The sequence below is a fragment of the Tauraco erythrolophus genome, chromosome 2 (genome assembly GCF_009769465.1).
Source record: "Tauraco erythrolophus isolate bTauEry1 chromosome 2, bTauEry1.pri, whole genome shotgun sequence".
NCBI lineage: Eukaryota > Metazoa > Chordata > Aves > Musophagiformes > Musophagidae > Tauraco > Tauraco erythrolophus.
Window position 1 is genome coordinate 25,589,253 of NC_141466.1, and position 22,980 is coordinate 25,612,232.

General features: G+C 43.6%; 2 protein-coding genes across 6 annotated transcripts in view; one reads left to right on the forward strand and one right to left on the reverse strand.

The window, feature by feature from the left end:
• Positions 1–2,106: 2,106 nt before the first annotated feature.
• On the reverse strand, positions 2,107–4,355 carry TSTD1 (thiosulfate sulfurtransferase like domain containing 1). 2 transcript variants are annotated; one of them, XM_086608165.1, is made up of 4 exons: positions 4,253–4,355; positions 3,903–4,073; positions 3,526–3,685; positions 2,107–2,170 (listed from the first exon to the last, which is right to left on the reverse strand). In XM_086608165.1, the coding sequence occupies exons 1-4, from the start codon at positions 4,353–4,355 to the stop codon at positions 2,107–2,109; spliced, it is 498 nt and encodes a 165-aa protein (XP_086464291.1). The 2 variants fall into 2 exon arrangements, with proteins under 2 accessions (XP_086464291.1, XP_086464290.1); XM_086608164.1 differs by having other exon boundaries at positions 3,903–4,117; positions 4,225–4,355.
• A 3,788-nt stretch (positions 4,356–8,143) lies between these two features.
• Positions 8,144–22,980, forward strand: part of USP45 (ubiquitin specific peptidase 45) — a 58,579-nt gene continuing 43,742 nt past the window's right edge. For 3 of the 4 annotated variants that reach the window (XM_086631273.1, XM_086631274.1, XM_086631276.1), the window contains exons 1-5: positions 8,144–8,179; positions 17,048–17,157; positions 19,271–19,440; positions 21,006–21,109; positions 22,091–22,191. In XM_086631273.1, coding sequence (XP_086487399.1) covers positions 17,058–17,157; positions 19,271–19,440; positions 21,006–21,109; positions 22,091–22,191 — 475 coding nt within the window. In that variant the 5' untranslated portion in view covers positions 8,144–8,179; positions 17,048–17,057. Of the gene's footprint in view, positions 8,180–17,047; positions 17,158–17,347; positions 17,412–19,270; positions 19,441–21,005; positions 21,110–22,090; positions 22,192–22,980 lie in introns of those variants that run through there. The other variant, XM_086631275.1, reaches the window with a different exon arrangement.

Genomic DNA, 22,980 nt, shown 5'->3' on the forward strand with positions numbered 1-22,980 from the left:
AAAACTAATGAAAATAAAAAAAGAGGTATACAGTGGCTTTCCTATTAAAAAAAGAAATTAAATCCACAACTCTTCAGCTCAGAAAAGATAGCAGATGTCTAGAAAATTTATGAGTGGTGTGAAGACTGATGATGTGACAACTGTTCATCACTTGTGACAGAAGAAGACCATCCAATGAAAACAGTACAAGGCAAGTTGAGAAGCAGTAGAGGGAAAGACTTCTCCTCACAATGCATTGTTAAACCCAGTGCAGCCTGCTGTGAGTTTGTGTTGAAAATTTACAAATACCCAAGTACACCAAGACTTGCAAAGCCTGAAGGAAGTATCAAAGCACCCTAAGTTGTAAATGAGAATAATCTGGGGATTGCATCTCTCTGGACCTATCCTGTTTTATGCTTTTCCTCAGGTGTTCATTACTAGTTGTTGCCAAACAGAAAATACTGAGCTAGACAGATCTTGTTGTGACCCAATATAATTGTTTGTTCTTCATTTTTTGTGGCTATGTAGTTTTAGATGTTCCCAACAGCTTTAACATAGCTACAAAAGGAAGCATTGGCCACTTAACTACTAAATTGTGATGAAGTTTGGTTGATTAGATCTCCTTGCTTTGTTCATCTGTATACTGAAGTTTGGTGGCTTGGTCAATACGGCTAGGCATTATTAATTGCACATTTAGCTAAATATTTTCAGTGTGTCTCAAATTTTCTGTACAAGCTGGCCTTAATGATCTAGATCAAAAGGCATCAGTAGTCCTGGTGAGGACTGGCACAACACAGCCAACAACGGGCTTCAGTTGCCCCTTTGACTATAGGCCCAGAGCATTGTGAAACTGACAGCTTAGGTCATGTTAAACAGGCAAAATAGTAGATCGTAAGATTTGGCTAAATCAAACAAAACTATTGGCATCTGTTACTACTCCTGATCCAGTCTGAAAAAGACCTTTCAGGAGTAAGATAGTGAGAATTGCACTTCTCACCATACAGGCTGCACTGTCAGAACGGAAGAGCTGTAGGATAAGTGCACATTGCCTGCTATACTGATTAGAGGAGAAACAGAAATTTTAATTCCTTTTTCCAGCCTGCAGAGTCCTGAACTTCTGTCCTAGGACTTAAATTTTTTTAGGTGCCAAGGCAATTCACCTTTGCTAGTTCCCCTGAGCTGTCAATAGCATTAAAAAAACAAACAAAAAAATCCTTAAAATTACGACTATGGAAATTTATAGGTGGGGATAGGATGGGTTGGTTTGTTTTTTTAAAGTTTAAGACATGCAAATTAACGTACATACAAGAAGGAAGGGAGTTTAGTATCTTCCTTGGACACTTCAAATTTTCCAGCCTAAAATGATTACATCTCTGTAATAATAACTTCAAATATAGGCAAGTTCTTACTTGATACTGAGCTGCTGAGGGAACAGAAGTTGTTGACTGAATGCTATAGCATTTTGTGCTCAGAAGCAGATCTGCGTATAAAAATGGATATGCTTTTAAAATAAGGAATCACATAACATTTTGAACAGCAAGTATTCTAGCATCAGGTCAGTTTCCCTTTGTATTTTCTGATCAGTAGTGAAGTTTTGGCCTTATGATCACATAGTACAAACCTAAAAATTTGTACTCTACTTGTACCCTTTGATAACAAAGCAAATATTTTAAAACTCTAGCTACACATGAAGTAGTGCTTAGCGCAGTTACCCCAATTCCATTAGAATATCTGCAGTTTAACTATTCTAAACAAACTACCCAACACAGTTATTTGGAAAAAGATGATTTTATTTTTCCTATCATCCTTAGTTTAAACAGTCATAACCCACGTCATACAAAAATCTTGGTAAACATAATAAGCACTTAGGTTCTCTTCACATACTTTCACCAAAAAACATAGCCCAAGGGAAAGGCTGAACGAATTTAACATCCTCTGCTTATGTCATAGTCTTTAGATATAATTTAAACCAAGAAGTTGATACACGCAGCTATTTGAAGGTGAATGTCCATTTACACAAGAAAACAGGAGTGGGCTGTATTCTGGAAGTGGAATGCATGTAGTTTGAATTATGAAACCTACTAACCATCCTGAAGCCTTGATGGGCAAGGGTTGGGGTAGCCATCTTCATTTTTTCTCTGGAGGTTCATGTTTTACCCAATCCTCAAGGCCACCAGCATATTGCTGAACTCTGAAAATATGAGAAAATACAATGTTAAGGAGGACTCTTGAAAAAAGTATCTAAGCATGATACGTGCAAAGAAGCATGAATGTGGCAAAAAAAACCCAAACCAAACAAAAAAAAAATCAGAAAAAAAACATACAGAAATTCTCTGCAATTAAATACACTTGCACCTAGCTTCAACAAGCCAGATCAACATTCCTTGTACTCTAATACTGCCTGCCTCCATGCAGTGCATTCTGTAACTTTTCTTACAAATGACACAATGCTGGAGATGAAACATCAAGCAAGTAGTAGCAGACAGATCAGTGAAACAGTTTGCCACTTTTTTTTTTTAAAAAAGAACAGACTCACTGTGGTGAGAGGTTTATATGTTATTAACGTCTAATATTTCAGATGCCATCAAATAAACGTGGCACACTGATCTTTACTTCCTTGCAAACCTATATGCTCTGTAGATCTGACATAAGCCTGCACAAAACTGAACTCTGGAAAACAAAAATCCACCATGCAAAACAATACTGAGTCCTTCAATTAGGCAGCATGAAAAACAGGTAATGTATGATATTTTGCACTTATTAAAACAATATATTTATAAAGCAAGAACATGGTTCCATACTTTTGACTAGAATTAGCAGGGATATTCCAGTTCATGAATTGCAGTTCAGCGAAAACATCAACAAACAAACAAATTTTTAAAATTATATCTGCAGTCTTCAAGCCAGTGAGGCACCTTCTGGCACAGGGGTCGCAATTCTGCCAACCAAACGCTGCTTTTGCTTTCACTCTATCAATCTCATTGTCTTTTTATCTATTGCTTTCACTGCTTAACTCCTGGCAAACAATCCAGTGCTTTACTGAAAGCGAAGGCATACTTCGTCAACAGTGAACTGTTCAGATAGAACCGCAATTTAACAAAGAGTGTGGTTTTGTAGACTATTTAATCTAATTTAAGATTGTACTTCTACCGAAGTGAGCAGTTCTCCACCTTTCTGATCATCCTGCATCTCAGGACTCGTGCTTATGAAGCTGTATAAGGATGCAACATCTTGGCGAGGGAGCCCTAAGAGGTGGATGGACCCTTCAGTGGCAGCATGGTGTTGCAGCAGATTGTGTCACCTGCAGCACATGCGTAGGCCTCCTGAGGGGTTGTTTCACAGGTCAATACGCCTCACTTTTCTGGAGCACCCAACAGTGTCTTTCAGGGTTCAGCGGAGACAAGACGTGGTGTCTAACTCAAATACCAGTAGTTTTGTTCATTTTCCACATGTATGTTTTTGCTCTAGCTCCCGAGAAGCTGAATACAAGTTCTGCTTCATGGGGGGAGGCAGCATCAATCCCATCCTTACACACACAAGCCATACCTGCTGAAACCCAAGGACATGGCAAAAGCAAGTGCTTGTTTACTTCTTGTTCCTGCCAAACATGAGAAAACCACAGGGTCCGACTTGGATGGCATCTTTTGATTGTACTGCTCCTCGAACTCCATTGGGTCCATTTGTAGAGTTTGCACTAATTCACCCACTGGGAAATACAGAACAAAAGTCTCATTTATTTTCCATCCACAGACAGGCTTACACCAGAAGGCTTCTAATTCCTCTGGGGGAAAAGTTCAGCCTCACAACATATTAGCAGCTGTCTAGCACAGCTCCTCTTTGCTCAGTCACCGCCACTTGTCCGCAGACTTGGCCACCAAGCCAAGGAGAACACCCGCCTCCGCCTAGCAGTGTTCGTAACTTACGCGGTATGTTGATGGACGCTGGGATTTTTCCAAATCTGTCGATCTCCCACCTCTCCCGCACGTCTATGTGGAGGACGTTGGTCTTCTTCAAGTCTTTGAGCTCTTGGTAGGAAAGGCTGGGCCGCCCGCTGGCACAGAGGCTGCGGCGGGCGGCACCCGCCGCCCCGGGACCTGCCGGGGAGGCGCAGCCCGTGAGCCCAGGGCGGGCCCCCGCTCTCCCGGCTTCTCGGGGCGGCCATCGCCCCGATAGCGTTAACACATTCGCAAGGGGCTTCCGCCGGGCGCCGGCAACCCTCACCCCGCCGCCCGCCTTCGGAGAGGCCGAGCCGCCACCCCGCCCCCCGCCTCACCGGGCGCCGCCGCCCGCCACCAGCCGCCGCTCGCCGCCCACAGGCTCCGCGCCGCCCGCCACCAGCCCCGGCCCCCCAGCCCCATCAGCCCGCCCCCGACCATGGCGGGCGGCCGTCCGGGCCGGGCCGTCCCTGCCGCCAGCCGCCCGCCCCCGCCGGCGGGGGAGGAGGCGGCTCCGCGGGCGGCACCGCCTCCTCCTCGGCGGTGGGGGCCGGAGGCCTCGGTGCGGCGCTGGGGACCAGGAAACACCCCCAGAGTAGCCAGGTTGGCTTAAAAAAATCATTTTTTCCTCTTTTTTTTTACCTTGTGAATCCACTCAGGGTAATTCCAAGAGACCTCTCAGTGTTACACCTGAGGAGCAGCCCGCCCCACTTTCACCCCTGGCTGTCCCCTCACAGCCACAGGAGCTGTGGCCCCAGGGAAACAACCTCATCCCTAGTTTCCATAAGCTTTAGTTTTGAGAGCTATCAGTCTTCCCGCCCCAACGACTGATGGCCAAGACATGTTTTAAGTGCACAAATACGGTCTCTCCGCTCAACGTGCTTTAAACCAGTGCTCCGCATTACCACACACCTTTGCAGGTGTATTACCAGCGGTTCCACTCTTTAAAGGCAGGCGTGCCGGATCTTTTCCCTTCATAAAAGATGCATTTTGAGGAGCGCATTGTCGAATCTTCACTAATGAGAGTCTTCCTTCTGAAAACAAGAATAAACTATTTCGTAGTCCTGTAACGTGTGACAAATTGAACCTGGCACGTATAACTGGTTCACTAGCTGCCCTTCTGCCAGCCTCTCCATATGGCCCCCTTGACAGGCACTTGCAAATTCTCTCTCTGAAGCTCTGTATCCATATATGAGTCGAAGCTTCAAGCATTTTCCATTTTCAGGAAGGTATGGGTAGAATGTGCTACTTCTGGAAATTCTCTTTTGAAGTATAATTTACTGTAAATTTTATCTGTGGTAAAATAACAACCACAGTTACTCTCCATTTATTGCATATATTGCTATAAGGACCATAAAGCATGAGATGTGGAGCATCAGGATACTTGTGGTATGAAGTGCACATTCACATGAAGTTGTATTTTTATAAGTAAATGTATGGTTTTAATTTGACCCTGGATCATGCACACAAAGAGTGAACACACTAGCTTGCCTGCAGAAATAGTAATGACCCACTAGCCATCTTGTGAAAGACTGAGACTTTGAAGTCAGAGGAGATCGAAGCAGGCAAACTCCCCAGGTCAGTGAAAGGGTGGGAAGCAGCACATTCAGGTCTCCTCTCGCCTTCATGGCACTGTCATCCAGCACCCACTCAACCCCTTCTCAGCAGTTTTCTTCATTTCACCTCTTGAGACTCTCTCTCCATTTAATCTCTTCTTCATTTCACTCTCTCTCCATTTCTGTCCAGCCTCCCATGCTCATCCCCAGTGGTGTCATTTCCCAGCTGATTATCCAGCCACGTTCACCCTTGCACATTCTTTATCCTCGTCTTCTCATTTGACAGAGTCTTCGTTGATCAAAAACATGGTTCACAGACCTAGGCTTTCATCAAGTCTTAGTCCTTGTCTGATGTTTTTGTTACTGCATCTTCTTATTCTATCATCTGTTTCTTTTTCCCCCGGACTTCTCAACCTTCCTATAGCATTCTTCACCATGCTTTAGTAATTCCTTTTGGCCTTTCCTCCTTGCTTTCTCTTTTCTTTCTTTCACGCCTCTGATTGCTGATGCTCTTTGTGTTTCTTTCTTCTTTGCCCTTGACCCTTCATTTTCTCTCATTACCAAACTCCAGACATGATTCAATCTCAACACTGACTTTGCCTCTGCTTTTGTGTCATTGAATGCTTCTGGAGGAAAGCTGAGGATCTGGCTGATTTCTGTGACAAATCTGTTTTGCTAACATGCAACTCTAATTTATATCCCATTTCTCCCAATACAATGGGAACCTACGCATAAAACCCGCTGTCCTCACTCTCTGCACAGAATTCAAACCATTTTCTTTGGAGAACATTTTCTCACCTCATCTTTTCCACCTCCTTCACTTGCCTTCTCCTTCTGCCAGTGCCCTGATATTCTACCTCTTCCAGATATTTCTGTTTTCCTCTCCTATGCTAAATGAACATATTTCCCTTCACATCACACTGTCCCCCTTTCACACATGTTCACTTTTCTTTCCTTTTCTTTAACCTTTTAATATAGTTATTGCTCTTGCAGTGCAAGAATTCTATATCTCCTGTGTGGAAGAAGAAGAACCCACTTTTTGATCCAATTTGTTTCAGATTATTTCTTTCTTTTACGTAGAGACTCCATGAACACGGTGTTCACAACCAAGGTCTGGGGCTCCTCTTTACACGGTCTGCACTCTGCCTGCAGATCTTTATGCTCAGTTGTCACCACCGCCATCAAAATGCCTCTATCTAAATCAAATCTCGCTTACCCTGTCAACCTCTTTCAACAACATTCTTCTTGACATCTTGTCTTTGCTTTGTCCAATGACTTCAACAAGCTTCTCGAATCATTCTTTCAGCCTGTTTGTCAGCAGATCCGCTACAGGTTCTCCATCCTTGATTTTCGAGGGATATCACAGCAACTTCACCCTATTCCGCTTTTTTCTCTATGCCTGATCACTGGATAATCTTATTCCAATAAAACTACTATCTCTCAGTCTTTAATTCAGATTTGCCTTCTGTCCAACTAAAGCCCCTCTTGCTGTCCAGCCACATGGTGAGTTTAATCTCAATCTCAATTCCAGTTTCTACTAGCTCCTCCCTCGTGTGCTAGACACCCTTTACTCTGTCTGTCCATCAGCTGGGATATAGAATCATAGAATGGTTTGGGTTGGAAGGGACCTTAATGATCATCTAGTTCCAACCCCTCTGCCACGGGCAGGGACACCTTCCACTAAAGCAGGTTGCTTAAAGCCTCATCCGACCTGACCTTGAACACTTCCAGGGATGGGGCATCCACAACTTCTCTGGGCAACCTGTTCCACTGCCTCACCACCCTCAATGTAAAAAATTTCTTCCTTGTATCTAATCTAAATCTGCCCTCTTTCAGTTTAAAGCCATTGCCCCTTGTCCTGTCATTACACGCCCTTGTAAAAAGTCCCTCTCCAGCTTTCCTGTAGGCCCCCTTTAAGCACTGGAAGGCTGCAATAAGATCACCCCGGAGCCTTCTCTTCTCCATGCTGAACAGCCCCAACTCTCTCAGCCTGTCTTCACAGGAGAGGTGCTCCAGCCCTCGGATTATTTTTGTGGCTCTACCTTTGTAGGTATGAAATATATATTCTGTGTACCTTTGATTTCGACCTCCCTCCAGTCCCTCCCGCGGGGGCTACCTTGAAAAACCTACGCAGGGCCCAGACCCTTCTGCATAACCTCCGGGTATGACTACCCACACCCCTGCGCACAGGCACACCTGTTAGCTCGCTCCCCACAAGCGCAAATCCAGTGCAGTATCTCCAGGTCTTTTAGCAAGAAGACCCTGCCAAGTTCAGACGCGAAGGTAACCCCACCACCTCTCCCTTCCTTCGCACCCCTTTCCCTCCTTTGCCTTGGATTTCGAAGGTGCCCCGCAGCCGGACCTGCCGCTACCTGTTGCCTCTCAGCGGGGCCAGGTGCGCTCCCCGCGAGCCGGCAGCCCCGGGCAGCCCCGCTTCCCCACCGCCCTTCCTACCCGGGAGACGCATTTTGCCCTCCAACCGGCGCCACTATCTGCTCCCGGCCGCCCGCTCCTTGCCAGCGCGTACGGCGCCGGGGGCAGCCCGCCCGCTGCGCCGGGGCCCGCGGGGAACCGTCCGGGCTGAGGCTGGGGCGGGGAGCGCCGCGGCGAGGCCGGGGGCGGGCCGCGCCGGGCGGAGCGGAGCGGCCTTGGCTGCGGCCCAGCTTCCTCTGCTGCTTCCTGCCGCCGCGCCTGCCGGCCTGCCGCTCCGTGAGTGCGGGGCGCTCGGGGCGGGGAGGGGGGGAGGCCGCGGGCCCAGCGCGGGGGCGCCGTGGCCGCGGCGGGCTTCTCCGCCGGGGGGCCGCGGAGCCTCGGCGCCGACGCGCGGCGGCCGTGGCTGGAGAGCCGGGCCGGGCCGGGCCGCTCCGCTCCGGCCCGCCATGGCGGCGGCCGGGCCCGCGGCCTGCGGAGCCGCATCCCGCGACGCGGGTGCAGCCGGGCGGGGCGTGGGGAGGGGGCGCGACGCTTGTGGCGAGCTGGAGGCGGGGGGCACTGTCCCGCCGGGGCCCCGGGCCGCCCTCCCCGCTGCTGCCCTGCCCGAGGCTTCTCGCGGTGCTCAGAGCTGGTGGCCAAGTGCGGCTCGCGCGGGGTCGTTTTGGGTAGGCGGCTACGGGGTTAACCCTACCGTGACATGAAAACGGCAGCACCGGGCCGTCCCCGTGACCTGCGGTAAGTTTCTCGGTCTGTTAAATTGGAGAGAGTGGGCAGCATCGCCTGTGGCCGGGTGCGAACGTAAGCGCAGTTCGCTTTGCGTTGGGCAGGTTCGCAGGCGAGCGCAGTTGTAAAATGGTCTCGCCGTTCCGTGTCATGAGGCTGGCGTGGTTATTCCTGCCCCGTGCTGACAGCACGGCATATGCCGGCCTGGTGATGCCACCGCCGGCCTGCTGCCACGGCTGTGTGCTGCGCCAACGCTGGCCGCGGGCTGCCCACGCTGGCCGCAGGCTGCCCACGCTGGCCGCGGGCTGCCCACGCCAAGCGCTCTAGCAGGCAGCGCGTGTGCCCGTGGCACTGGCGCGCTGATGCACGAAGTAGAGTTTTCGGTGACTGTAGACTGGTACGTGGCTGGTGATCAGATGACAGCCTGGTGACGGTCCTCTCGATTAATCAGAGGCCTGGTGTTTTAGACCCATGGCTGCAACTCTGCACGTTGTATTTGGGTTAGTGTTTTAATTCTCTGGTTCCTGGATTATTTTTTTTTTTAAACTTCATTCAGTCTTTTGCTGTTGATGTCGTGTCCTTTAGGACGTTATCCTGCTCTTTCTATAGATAATGTTGCAACTCGCACGGTTAAACAGGATACGCACAACGGCATACAGCTGCAGGAGAATAAAAGTAAGACGTCAAGAACGTAGTAGAATCAGATGGCAATAACTCCAGGTGTAGCACTGTGTTCTTGTTGTGTGTCGTCTTTAACTACAAGTATTTCCCAATTCTGTTAAATAATCTTCTCATACAAGCATATGAAAGAGAGTTGTGTTTAAAGAATTCTTTCTGCTCTCATTTTCTAGCTTTTAAATGGAAGCTTAGTGGCGGCAGCACGTGCCAAACCCATTGCAGAGTATGCCTTTGTGAAATTGCTCTGCAGTTTACTACGGTTGTAAATGTTTTGTCAGATTTCTTCATGAAATATTGAAGAACTGATGCTCTGTAGTTTTGCTTCTGTGAGATTCACAGAAATGCAGCTAGCATCTCACGGGTTCTGCTGTGAGCCTCAATCGTAGATCAAGGACAAGTTGTTCCACTTTAGACGTGTCATCAAAACAAACTGGGGCAGTTTGTGTGGAGGAAGAAAACGGAATGAAATTTTTTGCTCTCGGTGGCAAGAGTTTGATTTTCAAAGAGCTCAGACTAGTTTTTCTTAGTCCTTTACGGTTTTATCTGTTTTACCCCCATTAATTAGCTGACTCCCACAACACCCTTCCAGAGTGGATGGGAAGTTATGCGCAGCCGTTATCTTCCTTCACCTGCTCTGACTCAGCCCTTTTGGCAGGAGTACAGTGCGAGTCTCAGCGCATTATTTTGTGGGGGCTTCAGCCTGCTGTCTCACGTACTGTGCTGCAACCACGGTTCCTTGTTTTTTTTAGACTTCACAGAATTAACATTTCTCTGAAGTGCATCCTTTGCTCGCGTTGCCCTTCATGTTCTCTCATGACGTCTTGGACCACTCTTTTCCCAGTTTCTGTCCACGTGGTTATCCTGCCAAGGTACTGTGAGTTCACTGACTGTTCTCCAGCTGTTTCAGTTGTTAATGCCCTCAGATTTTCCGTCATGATGGCACTGTTACGTCGGTGTTTGTGTCGCGTGAGTGCATAGTTTGTTGGCTCTGTCATCTGACTGCCTTTTCACATACAAAGTTTTCACCTCCTGGCCAACATCATTCGTTATAAACCATGGCTCTTTTTATGGTACTTATGTGTTTTGCTTTTTAAAGTATGAATTTTTAGGAAAATCTGTGTTAGACCATGAATGCATCTACCCAGATGTTTTTCCCTCTTGATATGTTCATATTTTTTTAAAATACATTTAAGGTGGGATAGAGAACATAAGTGAAAGTTGCAGTTTGCTTTGTGAGGTTCATAGATTCATAGATTTCTAGGTTGGAAAAGACCTTAGAGATCATCCAGTCCAACTGTCCCTAATCCCCATTAAACCATATTGCTAAGTAGATCATCCACCCTATTCTTAAACACATCCAGGGATGGGGACTCAACCACCTCCCTGGGCAGCCTATTCCAGTGGCTGACAACCCTTTCAGAGAAGAAATACTTCCTAACATCCAACCTGAATCTCCCCTGACTAAGCTTATACCCATTTCCTCTTGTTCTATCTCCCATCACTAATGTAAAGAGCCCTTCCCCTACCTCCCCACCATCCCTTCTCAAGTATTTGTAGGCTGTAATCAGGTCTCCCCTCAGCCTTCTCTTCTCCAGGCTAAACAGCCCCAACTCCCTCAGCCGCTCCTCATAAGTTTTATTTTCCAGCCCCTTGACCAGTTTAGTTGCCCTTCTTTGGACTCGCTCCAGGAGCTCAATATCTCTCTTAAAGCGAGGGGCCCAAAACTGGACACAATATTCCAGGTGCGGCCTCACCAGTGCCGAGTACAGGGGCAGGATCACTTCCCTATTCCTGCTGGTTGCACTATTCAGGTTGAATATTGACAGGTATCTCTGAAATTTTCAATAAGACCTTTGCCATAAGATACTATCAAAAATATGTCATCAAAACGTTACTTCTTCTGCCCACTCAGTCCTTTAAATTACTTTAGTTATAAACCCAGATACAGGGTCTTTTCATTCGTTTCTGGACACGTCTGGTTTCTGTTCATCTTTAGAAGCAATTTTTCTGTGGCAAGTGGGTTTCAGTAGGAAATCTGAGGAGGATTGTGCAGGATGCAAACAGGAATGTTGTATCTAGTGTTCCAAAGGCTCCGTCTCACTCCTTGTGCAAGAAGTACGTCAGTGTCTCACCCTTTTAGGACTGTAATATAATGTCAGGATTGGCGTTTGAGCTCCGGTGATGGTGTAGGATGTGTGATGTGCCTTTGGGCTAGGAAATCTTGGAGATGACACTTTCAGAATTTCAGATGACATTTTCCAGGGGAAGAAGTGTTGCTGCCACTACCAGTCAGCAGTTCTGGTCCTTTTACTGCTCTAACAGGCGGCGGGGGCTTGTTTGCCGCAAAGGTTTCGGTGGCTGTCAGAGCGCTGAGCCTCCTGGCCCGCTGATGGGTGACACTGCCCGGTTGCCAACCGTGATGGATGCGGTTCTTGCTCTGATTGGGTGACATTTGATCTAGCGGCGAGCAAGCCAAAATGCCACAGGTAACGCTCGGAACAGACGTCGAAAATATATCAACTTGCAGCTTACATCAAAACATGTAGCAATTCTGCAGAGGAGCTGGTGTTACTGACCGGTACAAGGCTCTTCTTTCTGTACGTGGAAGCTCATAAAGGCCCTTCAGAGACGTGCTACGGAGCGTCTTGGCCTTTGGACTTAATCTGCACATCTGCCCTGTTCCTCAGCCTCTTGCTTTGGTGCTAGGCTGCTGTTGACAGCTGGGCAGTTCTGTTAAGTTACTTGAAAGTGCTAATTTTTCACTGTATTCAGTGCGTGCTGTGCCTTTGCAGTGTGATGCAGAGGGTTTTTTGCATTAGCGACATAAAGTGGTATCTATTCTAACTTGAAAGTTTGAATAGGAGTGGTGAGACAGCTGGAATTTAGGATACCTCAGAGGAATTGAGAGATTGAGGTAAATGTATTTGCCTCAGCGTCTTTGAATTCAGGTGCTCACTGGTGAAATAATTAACAATACTGGTTTCACAGTCGGTGGGCAGTCCTGCTGGGAGAGTCTTAACCTGTATCCAGAATAGTACCTGGAGACAATCTGAAGATTCACTTGGCTGTATTTCATAGGGTAAGCACGCTTAGACGAGCTGGTGGTTATTACACCATTTTTATCTTGTTTGTGTTGTAGTAATGCAAGTGTAATCCTCCTAGTTAATCAAGAATCAGGAAAAATGTTACGGTAGGTATCACACAGATAATAAGAAAAATGTGGTACTTGCCTGAAAGAGCTGGCACCCTAACTACAAGAGGAGAGAAAAAGTGGATCTTGGCAGATGGAAGCAGTGATACGGTAGTAGTCAGTACAGCAGGTTGTTTCTCTAACACACTGATGATCTGGATCAGGTTTCTTACAAGCTTCATAGTGAAGGTACAGCATGGGAAAACTCACGAAGGTGGCACATTTCAAAATTTAGGAAGTGAGCTGTAGACATGGTAGGAGGAGGGACTCAACCTTTAAGTAAGGAGTGAAAGTAAAACAGGAATAGGTTTTGGGGAGTCTGGACAGTGAAGACACAGTTTGCTTCTCCACATCTCTTGCATAAACATGCTGTGAAGAGGAGCAACCTGTTTGATTTTGTTTTGTTTTTCCAAAAGAAAAGCTGAGTTACAGTAAAATACAAAACTTCAAAAAATAACAATTGTTTATTTTAGGAACTACGTCCATCTCTTTTTAGTTTCAAAATATATACTTTACAAAGAAGGTGCCTTTCTAAGTAGGGAAATATTAATGCTGTTAAATACAGACTATTTCAGGTGTACCTTACATTTAAAATAGTCTAGACAGACCTTAGATTTAACCTAACAAATATAGCACAGTGATTTTTGGCACTGTCAAATTTGAAGCTTTTAAAATTAAGTAGGCAGACCAGTCTGCTGCTTTTGAAGTGGTTTGATCTTTCTAGAAAGATGGAAATGAGCAGTCATAGTGAGGAGGTTCTGATCTCAATCAGCTTTTGATAGGCAGACTGCCGTTAGGAGTCTTTTAAGAAGTAAAAAGTAAACGGAGAATAGCAAGTGATGACGATTGCACTTCAAACTCTTGTATGCTAAGCTCAAAGAATCTGAACACATTTGGTAAGGACTAGTTCTTAGTTTTGTATGAAATGATTGTTTAAAAGGGAGAGGTTTAGCTCTTTCAATTTTTATTTTTTTCCCCATGAAACTGCATAATTTCTACTTAAGATTTTTACTATGTGTCAAATAGAGATCAAGATGGAGCTAACATACTCTCTGAACTCAGCTTTTTCTACCACAAAAATCAGGGGTTTTTTATTTGTCAGATTCATTAGTCAAATATCAGTTGCACTGTGACTTGATTGTGTGTATACAAAATGGAAAACTTCCTGTATTTGTTTTTCCATCACCAAAAGAAATTTCCAAGAAAGGATTTATGGAGACTTCTTTCTGCATAGGGAAAGAGCGAGAGTCTATCTCCTTTAGGACACTCCACTGCGGCTGTAGCCACAAATTACTCGTGGAACATATTCAAAAAATAAGAATGGGTTGGAAAAAGGCAAAACATGGGAATATTGCCACTGTTTTTAATCTTTAGTGTATCAAGTTAATTTTGTGTAAATTGTTTGTTTTCCCTCATCCTGCTTGTCCTGAATGGCTTGTGACTACAGTTAACAGAAACCTTGAGAATTTCTCTCTTACTTTTTTCTTACCTATATTTTATGTTTTCTATATTTCTATGTTTGTTCAGGATTTTCATTCCAATAAAATCTCAATCTTTTATTTCCTATAAACGGAAATATTTCTGAGAAGTAGTTTCTGAAGTTGTTTATCTGTACCTTAAGTTTCTTCCTTGTTTATCTCAATTAAATATAATAATCAAATTCGTGGTGTAAACGTTTTGATTTTGAAATGTAGATCATGTTTTTAATTGTTAAATGAGATCTTTTACTTGTAACTTTTTCTGTGCCCAAATATACTGGAAAGGGCAGATAGTACTGCATATATACTGTGCTACTTGCATCATAGGTATGTGCTGAGTAGCTTGTTGCTCTTGCTCTTTTATCCGACTTACTTGCTTTTCAAAATCGAGCACAAACCCTGGCTGGCTAGCTCCTTGATATGCTGTGGCTTTTCCAAGAGCTCACAGGTCAGTAAACATTGTCTGATGGGTGCCTGTCTATATGTGTGTTCATGAAAAGTGGTTAATCTAATGGTCCGTGTTATCTTTTGTTCTGCCTGCTCTTACTGAAAGAAGACTGGAAAGTCTCTGAATTGCTCGGTGAGTTCCCAAACCTGCAGTGTGAACGCCGGCTTCTTATGCCAGTATTTGTTTCTAATGCCATGTTGATTATGTTGGGCTAGAAATGCCAGGTTTTCAGTCATTGTGGTACCAGCTGACACTCTGTCTTTTCCACATGTCCTGAAGGACCCTAGAGAGTGAGTTCAACGGTAAGCTGTGTGTGCCCCAATCTGGATTGTATCTCCTGGCCTATGGACCACAGGATTTCACCGGTGGTAAAGATTTGCTTGGATTTCATCTGGTCGGGCCCATAATTGTTCTTTCGTGAAGTTCTTTGAGCTCTTGGAATCTACTGATACAAACTTGACTTTCATTTGGGTGGAATCTGTGGTTTGGACAGTCTTACATAATCTGTCCAAAGAGATAAGAACTGTTATGCTGATATAAACTCGTAGATCGTTTATGTCAGTCTTGAATAACCTAAACACAACTATGTTCCTTTAGGGAGGACATTTTTGCTGCTTTTGCTATTGACTCTTTACATAATTTAGTGTAAAATCATGTTTTTTCTAATAGTAGCTATATTGGCCTTACTGTTTCATGAATGTCTCCATGAATCTTGTGCTCAGTTAAGTGGCAGTGTGACAAGTGGTGATGGGTAGTTTCACCCGAAGATTGGATATATATGATGAGGTGCCAAGGCAGAAATACACAGTTGAAGTTGTTTAGGTCTGAAGCACCTTTTCCTGTTCTAGGGAGGCCGTGATGCGTGGCTGTTGATGTACATTAGGTATGCTAACATTTGTTGAATATAAAGAGCTGGAAGTCAGATCTTTCTTACTGTATGAACATAAATTGTGAACCTACAAAATCAGCAAAGCTGAATTCAGTGGCATTGTTCACTTGGGTGTCTAAGCATTTGAAGCTTTATACCCTTAAGTACAGGAAATTTTGAAATCTATAATTTAAGAACATCATGGTATTTAGTATAGCATAAACTGATTGCTGTGTAAATGTAGCACTCTGCAAAAAATGAAGTGCATTTTGAAAGGTTGAGGAGACGTGAAGCCGTTGATGCAGAGAGTAAAGGTTTCTTTCATACTCTACAAAAATTTGGCTTGGCCAAAGTAAATCTCTAATTGATATGTTCATGCAGAAAAACTCCAGCACTAACAATACGTGTGGCAGATGCAGAGATGTCTGTCCAGACCTCTAGGAACCTGGAACAGGAGCTTTGAGGTGCAGATTGCCTTCACTTCAGTGAAGGCTGTTCAGATACCAGTGATGGTGGTGCTCTAGTACCGAGATCGATGACTTTTCTGCTGGTTGACTTAATGTATAAGAAAAGAGAGGGAATATTGAGTTCAATATACAGGTCAATTCCTTTGTCTCACAGAGCTTCAGCAGGACAAAGGTCTAAATGCGTATATGGAAAAGATTAAAAAACGTAGACGGACAAACTTTTTAAACTTTGCCAAACTTACCTACTTGATCAGTAGCAAGGATATATCTTTTGCTATTCCCAAATGTGGGGCATTTTAGAGGTTTCCTATACATAAATGAGGTAGCACAGTTGAAAACGTTTGGTCCCTGGTGGCTCAGGTGACATTATTCACCTGTTTGTGGTACACGAGACTTTTTTTTTTTTCTAAACAGAATGGCTCACAGGTTTGCAATGTATGAATATTTGACTGGCTTACATTCATATGCTTTTTATATGAAAACATAAGTTTGTTTTTATGAAGCACATTGTTAAAAGACAACCTGTAAACTAAGCCTCAGAAGCTGTTTGTGTGATGCACAGCTGCACTCCTTCAGTGAATTCACATTTGGATTTTGACTGAGTGACCGGTGTGCTGAAATCTCTGAGGATTTTTTTTAAAGTTTAGTGGCAAATATTTATCCTTTAGTTCTGTTCCTCATAGGGCTCCTTTATTAATGGCCCAAATTTCCTATGAGAGACTTCATCCATATAGATTCACTGATGTTTAATAGGGGAGTCAGCTTACACTTCCAGTCTATCCTCACTCATAGGAGAGGACACTTTAATGAGATTTGGAAAATTTATTAAAGTGTTTGAAATTGCTCAAAAGTTTTTTTTGAATGTGCAAGGGTAAATGTTGACTGAAACCTTTCCTAAGGGAGATATGTTAAGGGAGAAAAGCTTTTACTTTGATGAAGTTTTTCTGGTAAGGTATGGCTGGAGCTCTGCAGTAGTTTACAATAGCAAAAATAAATAAAATCTTGGTATCTCAAATATTTAACACCACTGTCTGGAAATATGTGTCCTCTGTAGCTACAGATACAGTTCGTGATGTCAGGTAGTGTAGCTGACGGATCTTGCGGCATTCCTAAGGGTGGTTCATTCCTGACAGGTTCATATTCTTTGTTACACAATAGCTGATATTAGTCAAAGCCTGAAACTACGTTCATGAGGTGTGAATGTGTGATTCGATCTCATGCTTTTAGAGTTCAAACTCACTACATTTGATGAAGCACTAGAGAATAAAGCAACTTCCGTTTCTCTTTCCTAGTAAGTAACAGATGCGGGTGAAAGATCCATCAAGAGCCAACCCCGAGAAATCGAAGAGAAGCAAAAGGCCTAACAGGCCGCAGGATGAGGACTCTTCCGATGATATTTCAGGTAAATACATTGGGTGATGTTTGGCCCTGAGGTTGAGGGCTAATAACTTCCGTGTTGACTGATGAAAACCACTAATCAGCAGTACCATGAAATGCTTTTCTTGTTTGAATTTATAACAGAGATATCCCCAGTCAAGTGTTTGTGGCATGATCGGTTGTTACACTACATGACTGCCCTGAAGGACTGGAGAGCTGGTTGATCTTCGATGACAACTCCTTCAAAGCAGGAGAACGGTCCTTTCCTGTGCATGGAAGGTCAACCACGTGTGGCAGCAGGCTGCTTGGCTGAACAGAGAGCTTCCAGCGAGGCTCAGAGGCAAAAAGGAAGGGCAGAGAGGGTGGAGGCAGGTTTGGGCTGTCCTTGGAAGGGCACTCAGTGTACAGGGATGGGATTAGGTGAACCACGCTCAATTAGAGTTGAATCTGATGAGGGGTGTGAAGAGTAAGATGGCTTATATGGATACTGTGATAAAATAAAATGAAGGCTAAGGCAAGTGCAAACCTGCTGCCTGGGGAGACGAGGGACCTAGCCACACGGGACAGGAGAAAAGGCTGAGGAGCTCAATCCTTCATTTGCCTCTGTCTTCACATGTAAGCTCTGCACTTGGTCCTCCCTGTCCCTGAGCCTGGCGGCAGACTCTGGGATTTAAGCATTGTTCAGAATAGAAGAACATTGAGAGCTGTTAAGCAAATTGGACCTGCACAAGTCCATAGGATCAGATGGCATGCATCTGAAGGTGCTCAGAGGGATGGGTGATGTCATTGTGAGGCTACGCTCTGTCATCTTCATGACAACAAATTGAGGAGAGTAGTTGATAGGCAGGAGGGTAGGTCTGCCGTTCAAAGTGACCTGGGCCGGCTGGAGAAGTGGGCTGGCAGAAACTTCTGAGTTCAACAAAGGCAAGCAGAGAGTTTGACACCTGGGCCAAAATAACCACATGCAATTACAGAGTGGGAATCAACGGCTTGAAAGCAGCTTTGTGGAAAAGGTCCTGGAGGTCCTAGTGCACACACTGAATAAGAGCAAGCGGTGTGGCTTGTGCCTCCTGTATGCTGGACCATATTAACTAGAGTGCAGGGCAAGATATGTGATTATTCCCATCTTTTCAGCAGTTGTGAGACCTCATCCGGAGTACTATGTCTTCTTGTGGGCTCCCTGTTACAAGAAAGGCATTGACTTGTCGGAGTGAGTCCAACAGTGGGTCATCCCCTCCATGTTCTAAGGAGATTGAGAACATGATGCGTGAGGAGGGACTGAAGGGAATGGTGGTGTTTAGCCAAAGGAGTGAAAGTATAGTTTCTTTCTTTGATTGCCTGATAGGTGGTTATAGAGAAGGCAGAGCCAGACTCTTCTAGGAGGTCCACAATGGAAGGACTAAAGGCAACAGAAAATAGTTAGGGCAAAGAAAATGTGGCTATGCATAAGGAAATTTATTTTATTTTCTCCTTGAGAATGATTGGGCAGAAAACTGATTTTCTAGTGAGTTGGTGAACCCTCTGTCCTTGAAGACATTGAACACTTAGCTGAACAATGCCATCAGCAACCAGATCTAAATGTGTATTTGGCCCTGCTTTGAATGAGGATTTGAACAAGATGGCCTTCAGAGGTTCCTTCAAATCTTCGTTGCTCTCTGATGTTATAGTAGAATTTGTGCAAAAAATACGACAGAGAAGAATGGTGGTTGATGTTCATGTTCAGAATGGGCACTTGTAGTAGGGATGCATGGATATTTGAAAGATCAGCCGCATGTATTGTTATATGCAAAAATTGATTTATGTAGTAATTTGCTGTTGACAAAAAAAAAAACCAAACCAAAAACCAGAGAAATGAATTTTGTACAAAAGTAATCCTTGTACTTTTGTACAAAGTAGTTTATCTGTTTTTAAGAGGTGGCATTTATTGACTTGAGAAGGAATTACAGAAAGACTGAAATAATCCTTCATAAAATTCAGTATATGAGGAGCAGCTGGCTGATTTTTTCCTATTTTAGTTCTTTGCTATTTTTTTTTCTAATGCTGAATTCATTGAAGACTCTGCTCTTTTAGCGTACACGTGCTCCCTTTCATAGCTATTATTTCGATGGATGAAAGTGAGCATGTGTTGTTTTCTCCAGGCTTAACCTGCCAGCACGTGAGCCAAGCAGTGGACGTGCATCATGTGAAGAGAGCGGTAGCTCAGAGCGTCTGGTCAATATGTGCAGAATGCCTGAAGGAGAGGCGGATGAGTGACGGTGAGCCCGTGGCACCTTCGGACATATGGCTGTGTCTCAAATGTGGCTCTCAGGTAAGCATATGCTGTAAATTTACTGAGGTGGATCGGCCCTGGTTTTCTAAAGGATACAACTGGTGCGGATCCTTGTCTTTTTGGCATCTCATTACCTTCACTGAAACAGCGTGACGTTAGTGCTTAGTTGTGAGAGCCCATGCTTCAGCTTCTTCAGTGGAGAGGGATGTGGCCTTACATTCTTCTTGTCCCATTTTTGGCAGTGTTATTCGGTTCGCTTTACGTGTTGTGGTGCAGTTTGGCATCAGAAGTAGTAAGTAATGGTCCTGCCTTTTCTCTGTTCTTCATTTGCTGGCTCTGGCCACTTACAGAGAATTTGCTCCAGGAACTGTGTGGCTGCAAAATGCATCCGTTCAGCTGGCTCATCTGGCAGAAGATCCTGCAAATACAAATGAATGAAAAACAAATACGTATATTGCTGAATCAACTTTGGACACTCAATTGCTAGATTTGACTGAAACTAGGGAGAAAGGACTCTGCCGGAGTGAGAATGCTGCTTTTTGTGGCAGCTAGCCCTTAGATTGGATCAGCTACAATGTCAGAGTGACAAAGTGAAGTAAAGACTGATACATAAAAACTCAGTATACAGGCAGTGTCACACTTGGTTCAGCTAATAGTTGCCTGAACAAAGCATTTCACACTTCCTTAGACTTTCAGTAGATCTTACTATAGTAAGGACAGAAGCCAGCTCCTACCAGTATTACCTAAACAGATTTAATTTTGCAAAGAAACGTGCTATTTGCAGGCTTCAGAACACAGTTAACAAGATTTGAGGAGGACTTGTATGTCTTGTCTCTGAAAACTTGTAGTTAAGGAGGACTTTTAAAAGGAGTTAACTCTGTGTGCTTTTTCATGTTTATGCTGTTAATAGCCTCCAAAACTCATGTCTCATTCAGAGACCAGTCCTGAATCTTCCAAGTCCCACTCTATGGATACTTGAAAAATTGCAAATGCTTTCTCTCGAAGTTACTGTACACAAATAGTGTGTTCTGAGTAGCTTTTTACTACAAACCAATTTATGTATCTTTTGCATTTACTGTCTGGAATGCATTTAGCATTCTTGAGGAGTGAGGGTTAGCTATGCTGTCCTTTCCTTCATATTCTGTGGAACAAATATGTTACATAGTAATTTCATTCACTTTTTTTTTAGACAATTCTTTCTTTTGTGAATGGCATAATTTTCTGTCTATTGCTTCTTATTCAATACATATTCAAAAGCTAGGAACTACTTCTATTAAGTTAAAACAAACTTAATAATTTTCTATACTTTTAACTGATTTTTCCGGGTGAAAAAGATGAGATTTAGGTTTTGTGTTGTCATTGATGTTCATTTATTTGTAAAAAGAAAATGTATTCATTTGGAAAAAAAAAAGATATCTTTATAATACTGGAATATTAAGAACGTTAAATGCTCTCAATCCTTAAGAATGCTAAATGAGTATTTAGGGTACTATAGCTTTCTGTCTAATTTTGAAAAGTGAAGTTTTTGTAGTTTATTTGCTAATAATATAGTCTTTTCCTGCTTCCCTTTTTTCCCCTTACTGTGTTGATGTTTCTGTTTTTAGGGATGTAGTAAGAACTCGGAAGGCCAGCATTCTCTGAAACACTTCCAAACAGCACACACAGAACCTCATTGCATTGTTATCAACCTCAGCACATGGATCATATGGTAAGAATGAGTTTGCAGGTGTTGGTGTATGCTTGTGTATAAGGACTAGGCATAACTTAAAGCAATGTCTTTTCAGAGTAAAGAATGATCCTGACAGATAAATAGAATCATAGAATGGTTCGAGTTGGAAGGGACCTCAAAGATCATCTAGTTCCAACCCCCCTGCCATGGGCAGGGAAACCCTCCACTACACCAAGTTGCCCAAAGCCTCATCCAACCTGGCCTTGAACACTTCCAGGGATGAGGCATCCACAGCCTCTCTGGGCAACCTGTTCCAGTACCTCGCCACCCTCTGAGTGAAAAATTTCTTCCTTAGATCTAATCTAAATCTCCCGTCTTTCAGTTTAAAGCCATTACTCCTTGTCCTATCACTACACGCCCTTGTCAAAAGTCCCTCTCCAGCTTTCCTGTAGGCCCCCTTTAAGCACTGGAAGGCTGCAATAAGATCACCCCGGAACCTTCTCTTCTTCAGGCTGAACAGCCCCAACTCTCTCATCCTGTCTTCACAGGAGAGGTGCTTCAGCCCTCGGATCATCTTTGTGGCCCTCCTCTGGACCCGCTCCAGCAGCACCATGTCCTTCTTGTGTTGGGGACTCCAGAGCTGAACGCAGAATACTGGAGAGAAAATTAGTTTGTCCTTAGGATCTTCAGAGGGGGTCACAAATCAGTACTAAAATATAAGTTTGAGTCCATTCAGTTCTGTAGAGGTTGTAGGAGTGTGTCCTTCCTGCTTGTTTCTATATGATTATTTGAAGAACTATAAACTGAGATTATTTAAATCTGTAAGTATCACAGTGAATTGAGACTGAACTATAGAAGAGCATAAATGAGATGAGAGAATTCAGTTTTATTTTTCTTTTTAGTATGAAAAATTGAAACCTAGAGCTTAAGTAATTTGTGTAAGGTTGTTTGAGAGTTTTGTTAAAGCTGGGAGGTACATCCAGATATCCTGAATTCCAGTTTGTTTCTTCTTTTGTTTAGGTGTTATGAATGTGATGAAGAGCTGTCAACACATTGCAACAAAAAGGTTTTGGCTCAGATAGTTGACTTTCTTCAAAAACACGGTTCCAGGGCTGAACCAAGTAAGTTTATGCAAATAGTTTCATCTGGAGACATCTATAATGTGCTGTCTCTAAAAATGAGCATTTCAGATTTTGAGTCAATGTTAAACATACAATTGAAAAATTATGTATGATGCGAATATAATACAGTTTCTAATTGCACAATTACTTGGGCTAGTAATGCCTGTCAAAACGTAACTTTTTTTTTTTTTCTACAGTATGATTACATTTTAAAAATATTTTGGGCACTGAAGGACAATTTTTCCAAATTTTGTCTTTAGTGAAGAAAGTTTATCGTAGAGAAGTTGTGATGTTAAATAAGATGCCATATATAAATTAATACACAAAAACTATGTAGAAGCATAAATGAATTGAATTTTCCTAGTGTGGATCTGTCACATCTTAAATTTTTTCTGATTTAAATTTGTTTTCCACAGTTAATTAAATTTAAGTGGATTTTCTAGTACTCTTTTGCTGGATGTAATGCTTTCTGTTCATTTATGAGTTGTAATCGATAGAATGCTCTTTTCTGTTATTAGAAGATAGTATTAAATTGTTTTATTACGTTAGGAGCCTACTATATCTATATATTCTCAGTATATGTAATAGTAGGTAGAACTTTGTATGTGTGGCCCTCAACTGTCTGCTCTTGATAATGTTGATGTTATTCATCTCTACCGTAACGTGCTCAGCAGCATTTCTGGTTTGTGACTTAGAGAGTGTATTGGATTCCAGATTTTCTTCACAAAAAACAGCCTCGGTAAACTTTTGAAACAATTGGCTGTAGCTTTTAGCAGAGATAATCAACTG